At 32.8% G+C, this 6786-nt stretch overlaps 1 protein-coding gene across 1 annotated transcript; it reads right to left on the bottom strand.

Moving 5' to 3' along the window:
* Positions 1-3810: 3810 nt before the first annotated feature.
* LOC128190629 (cholecystokinin receptor-like) lies at positions 3811-6042 on the bottom strand. Its single transcript, XM_052862751.1, has 2 exons — positions 5797-6042; positions 3811-5157 (listed from the first exon to the last, which is right to left on the bottom strand). The coding sequence occupies exon 2, from the start codon at positions 5150-5152 to the stop codon at positions 3944-3946; it is 1209 nt and encodes a 402-aa protein (XP_052718711.1). The 5' UTR covers positions 5153-5157; positions 5797-6042; the 3' UTR covers positions 3811-3943.
* Positions 6043-6786: the final 744 nt, after the last annotated feature.

The raw sequence follows: 6786 nt of genomic DNA, 5'->3' as shown, positions 1-6786 counted from the left end.
TGACTATTATCATTTGAATCGCAGAAAATCAAGAATCGTTTCCATGTCACTGTCTACATTCTTTCAATATTGGAACAGAGGATGGAAATTTTCTTCCTTCTGTAGACATGGACAAGGTTCATGTAATGTTATTTATACAATAGATATTTTCGATTTCAGTTGGTTGCTGTTTATAACGCATGGTCATATCGTTTTCAATTAATAATATAGTAATATGGTAAAAAGAATCAAGCATTATCCCAGCATCTGAAAGATATAAAGCATACTTAACATTCTTCAGATGTATGCGGGCATATCTACTGTACCCTGTCCCTGTAACGTTATACCATAAATATTTGAAGTTTACACGAACATTAGAGTTAATTTCTATGCATTGTTTCGTTTATTTAATACGTACGATTGTTCCTCAATATCATCTACAATGCATTTCATTGTCATATATATGCCTCTTTCATATCAACTGTTTTTCTCTAAAATGTCATTCTTATGAAGTGTATAGGCATTTGTTCTACTTTCATTAATATAAACTGTTATGAGCAACTTGAACTATGCACATTCAGTGGTAAAGTATAACATGCAACTTTCGGGTACATGTACTATGAATTTGAAAATTGATCCACCACATATAATCATAGCCTCAAAGCAAAACAAAATACGATATGCGCATGCTTAGTACTCAGCGGAGATGTCTAAGTTCTTCTACATTTAAACCCTAACTTACGCCTCTTTCAGCAAAGCAACTTAGACCCGACTAAACATTGGCGTAACTTCGTTAGTCTGACTAACTTAGGCCAAGATTTACGCCTTTTTGAGAAACGGGCCCCTAATGATTAATAATTACGGCTCGCCAGGAGGCCGTCTGTTATTTGATTGTAACAGTTACTGCGTTTCTGAGGGATAGTATTTTTTTCTTAGAAGTAATATTAATATGCTTATTTTTATGAATTAAAGGTAAATTTGCATGTAGAAATGTGTTGGTTTTTTTGCCTTTTAAAAAATATTACATATTTTTTGTTTCGCTCGTAAATGTAAAGTAGGTCAAACTTAGTAGATTGTTGTGTTTGGTGTGTTTTCATCGAGACTATAATCTATTCGGGAATTTTCGGAGTTCTTTTCAAAACAATGGTTCGGGATCGGTATACGGAACATACTAAAGACCTGGAATACTACAGACCTAAATGGCATTAAATTTTATATAAATTATATATTTGAATTTCAATGTGCTGCGTCGAATAAAATGACTTTGTGTTCGTATTGATGATATTTCCATGTGAAATGTGGTAGAAAAATATCATGAAAAGACATCTATATCAATTATTTACGCAAAAATATGAACGAACTGAAAATAGGAATTGACCTGAAAATTTCAACTAACCTAATTTATTTTTAATTCTTTTGAGAACCTCATGCAATTAAATAACCATGATTATCTTCAGAAACGGAAGTGTAGATAAGATTTACATGTAGAATTCCATTTAGGAAAAAATTATCCGGCTTATTGTTTACCTTTAAAATTGTGCAGATTCTTCCAGATAAGCATGATCCTACATGTACCTTTAAAATAATTATTTCTATTTTATCATGTGATCCCTTGAAATCATATAAACTAATGCATTAAGTTTTAATTCAATAAAATGCAACCAAAAAATCTAAATGATTTGAAATAATTACATTATCTCCAAGACTTTGTATTAGAATAATGTACAAATCAATGTGTTCTCCATTACTTCATATTATGACAATGATCATACAATTACCGTTAGAAATGCTTACTGTAACAATCTCGATTCTTATTAATAATTGTAAAATGTTAAACCTCAAAACGTGTTGCTGAAAAAATATTAAAATTTACCATAAAAATTAGTACAACCAACTCGTTATTTTTTTCTTTGTGGTGTATTTTTTGTAAACAACCAATATAAATCATATGACAATTATATTTTTGCGGCCCATTTGACGCTTGCGTCAATATGATTTCTTGTTTTGTAATGATATCAAATTTATGTCAGAGCACTTTTTCCAACATGAGTTTTGCACATTGTTTACGCATCAGGATGCAATATTTGATACAAAATATCTAGAGACAGTTTACAGAGTTCAACAAGGGTTTATACTAACACAAAGATATATAAAAACAGGGAAAATCTGACGAACTGTCATCTAAAAAATTCTTTCAGCATGCCCATGAGCACCACAATTTGAGTTTCTCTGCCCCTGTATTTGATAAACAAATTTCAAATGATTCCATTAAAAGGTGGTTTATTGACAGAGAAAATAATTGTCAGAATCTAACAAACCAGACATTACAGCAAGACTTTGAATTTGGACGAATGACTTGATTAATGTACGGATGTCTTAAAAAATTTTCGCTATTTAATGAATTAGTGTACAAGTCACACCAATGTTCTTTACGGGGCTGGCGAAGATATTGAAAATTTAGAGACAAGTTAATTGACAAAATATTCTATCCCGAAAAGTTCCTCAGACAGTTATGAAATGAGGAGCATGGCAATCACCGTGCCATTTAAGCATTTACTCTGGGAAAATTGTAGTCGAAACAAATATTATTTAAGTGCTTCTCAAAAACGGAAATTATTCCGTAATTTGCCGAGTAAAATACGCAAGTGTATAAAATGTAACCCCCCCCCCCCCCCTGGGCCTAAAAATAAGAGGGAAACGTGATTTGAAAGGATAATACGCACAAAAATATATTACCAAGCGGTTATCTTTTGTTTTAAGACCATTGTACATGTAGTTTGTAAGGAAAATGTTCCTGTAGAAATTTGAATGAAATGCATGAAGTTAATTTTTCAACTTGTAACTTTATGCATTTAACTGCACAGAAGGGTAACCGATCTCCGACAACAGGGGCTTACACCCTGTTATGAGTGTTTTGATAAATTCCTTGCCCCAAGAGGATGTCTGAGATAACAAGTGACAAGTGCGCGTGTTCACATCAATGGCTTTGACCATATTGACATGACCGCAGAGGTTTTAAAAATAAAAGATTCTTAATGTTCAATGAAATTTTCTAATTATTAGATCTATTGTTTTTTTATCTAATTAGAATTACATTTTAACTTTTTTTAAGAGTACCTTGATTACCATAAGTGATGCGTGAGTGGCGACGAAAATGCCCTGATCATGCATGCATCTATTTATAGCAACTGTAATGGCGGCATACACGGAGACGATGAATTATAATTGTTTATCAATAAAAAATTTAACCAAAACCATTTCTGCAATTTAACGCTCTTGCAAATTTAGTTTTTAACGTAATGATACACAAACAGAAGTTACTGTAGTAACTATATGTTTTTATTTCATAATTAATGGTAACCCTCTTCAACTGGAGGAAAAACGGACCAAAAACAGTTTGTGGTGTATAATACGCATCCCTTTCTCACAAATTAATATTTTAGAAAACAGTGTTTTTATAACTGGCACAATACGGTATTTAAACAACAATTGTCACATCCGGAAAATATATAACTGCAAATAAATTATTTAGGGTCGCTGATAAATTTTAGGGTCGGTCGGGGAACCGGAAACACACTTTTAATTTATCTTGGCCTTAGAGCCCTGGATTATGCGCGATATTTTTTTCTTCGAAAGGCATCATATTTTATATTCTCTTTTTCCCGATTTATTGTATCAGTAGACTCAATTCAGGACATGTGCAGCTGTATTATCAACTCAAATTGATGACGCACAGTTTACACACTGGAGAAGAAAGTGACAATCGGCGAAAGCTGATTATCTTTATTCGAAAGATAAAAAAATTGTGAACAAAAAAAATCGAGAAAAAAAACGACCTACTGTGATTATACAAAATGCACTCCTGACATATCTTTTTTTTTTACAACGTATAAAGAAATATATACCGTATAAAATGAATAGTGTTTTAATGTAAACTTAAAGTGCTGGTAATGAAATGATTTTCTTAAGGTTTCAATGATTCTGCACCATGTGAACATGTAAAAAGTCTCATTTTCAATCGTCTATAGTACGTCCAGCATTCCTCCCGGAATCTTTCGTCCATAAAACCATACACAATTGGATTTGTAACATTACTGATAAAGTACAAGCGAAGGAAAATATAAACAGAGGCTCCAAGTTTCATTGTTACAGCATGGAACGCCTCTTTGTCAAACACTTTAACAACAGAAAACACGGTGTTTGGCAAATAGCAAAGATAGGACACACTTGTGGCGACTAGAAACATAAGAGTTATCCTTCTCGAGCGGCTGATTTTTGTTTTCTTTTTTTGAAGCTGAGATCCATGAATATTTCCCGAAATGTTTTTATTTATCTTTAAGTGATCATTATTCAGACTGGAGGGATCTTCTTCGATTTCAATCTTATCAAGAGAAGCCATTGATCCGTTTGTCAGTTTGGTTGTCGAGCAACGAGCATTTAGGGAAACAGATGACAAAGCGTTGAGTTTGCTTCGACGAAGTTGTAACTTTTTACGGAACTGCATTTGTCTATACAATACTTTCCCCACGAAAACATATACAATAATGCATATGATAAAAACACATGTTGCGAACAACAGTAAAGCTCCACTGTATATTTTGAAGAAAGATTTGTATTTATTAAGACTTGTGCAGTCAGATCCCAGAACTCCAGGATGAAATGTATCCGACACATTAGCACCGTAGATCACAACAGCTGGTATAGCCAATATCGAACTAAACAGTACTGTTAAGATACAAGATATCTTGGCTTGCTTTACTGTCATTTGGCATTTTGTTGGCTGACACGCCTTTCGGAACCTCTCCAGCGCTATTAATCCAAGAAGGAATCCAGAGGAAACGCTGGTTGTGTGATTGAGAAATCGGAATACTTTACAGGCCCAAGAAGCTGTAAATGTGTATCTGTGTCTAATGTCATACATTTCAAAAGGAATACTTACAGTGCATGAACAAAAATCAACAACTGCTAAGCATAATATAAAAATTCGATGATTCGACGGCTTGTAACGCAGAGAATAAACGAGGAGAACATGGAAATTCCCGATTGTTCCAACCACACCTAGGATCAGGAGATAGATAAAAATAGGCAGATATTCGGCCATAAACTCTGTGTATTCCAAATCATCCATGTTGCCGTTGTGTATATGATCCGATATATTATTTAAAGTATCCATCTTTTCTACAAAATGAATTTAGAAATATTTAATATTTAAATAATTGCAATAAATTTTAATTGATAATATTTTCCAAGTTGATTTATATATAATCATTATTGAAGTTGTTAATATAGTTATAATTGATGCCATGCAACAATTTATTATGTTTCTATTTTGGTTACGTTTGATTAATACATAACACTTATCAATTCAAAAATGTCGGACTGACTCAACTTATTGCAATTTTTAAACATCATCTGGGGATACTTTCATGAAATGAATGCAATTTACACTCCAAGAAGAATGTATAATTATCTTAAGCAGTGATCTTATATAATAAAGTAAGGGACGATTAAAGAGTGAACTAGTATAACTCTTAGTTTATTCATTCTACATCGTAGTGTTTGATTATTTTTAAACCCATGATACATTTTTCATTATAGAATAATTTAAAAGTAAATGTGATTAAAAGTACGTCTTGGGTCATTGCGAAAGTGTCTGTTTAAAGTTACATGGAACACATGCGTAGCCGTGATATTACAGATGTATAATTAGCATCTTCAGAAAAAAATTCGTTTAATAAAAGGTACAAATATATTTAATAAGCAGTTTTTATCATTGTACTTAATCATCCAAAAAAAAAAAAACTGGACTAGGCTTACCAACGCAACAGAGGATCGGTCAAATCCACACTTAGTCTAGCGTTCTTATTCCGATAGTTCCCTTCCCATCAGGAAACACCCGCTACACATTGTATGTACATGGAATTCATTATTTACCCCCATCAAACGTGAAAAATTAAATCCACTTGTGTTGTCTCTATTCACTGTTCAGGAATTTGACTTGAGTGTCCTACTTGTTCCGGGTGTACTTGACGCCACTACGCTAGATGTCCGATACCTCTCATTACGAAGAGCCATCGTAATGTTCATCTAACAGAGTCACGAGGTGGTAGGAATGCCCGGTAATATTCATGTATGGCGTGTTTGTATATGATATACTGTTACTGTGAAGACGAGTACATTTTGTATCTATTTAGTTATTTTTCTATTATATGAACGTTTCTTTGGCTTTGACTCTTCATTTCAACTATCATCGGTTAGTAGATGTTAAAAGATAGGATATATCTCCCTTGAATAATCATATTACTTTTTATTATTGTAATGACAGGGAATACTGATTTGTTTTCAACTTTCCTAATTGTTTTAAACCAACTGTTGAACTGTCAATCGAAAGCACCGTCCAAGTGAATGCACATATATAACCCAATGTTAGTAAGGCAGAGTATAATTTTAGGCCGAAGGAAATCGTATTTTATTGTTTTACATCCCGATGCAGGATTAAAATCTTGAAGAAGGAAAAACCCCATAATATTCATAATATAGATTAAATTCATTAATAATCAATTTTTCACCTTGCATTTTGTTGATTTAATGCGATTGATTTTTATGCTTAAATACTGGAATAAACTCTGTTATGGTCAAGTCATTTTTTTTTATTCCTGACCTCTGGGTTTGGTCATTTATGAGTTGTCGTGTGCTTCGACAGTTTGACTTTCTACAAATGCCCAAATTCCACTTTTAAACGTTAATGATATAAAAAAAATTACAGTCACATTTTAAGCCACGTATACGATCCCATGTAGAACACAT

The sequence above is a fragment of the Crassostrea angulata genome, chromosome 1 (assembly GCF_025612915.1).
Source record: "Crassostrea angulata isolate pt1a10 chromosome 1, ASM2561291v2, whole genome shotgun sequence".
Classification (NCBI taxonomy): Eukaryota; Metazoa; Mollusca; class Bivalvia; order Ostreida; family Ostreidae; genus Magallana; species Magallana angulata.
The sequence above is the reverse complement of the archived record's forward strand: the minus strand, read 5'-3'. Positions and strand labels throughout refer to the sequence as shown.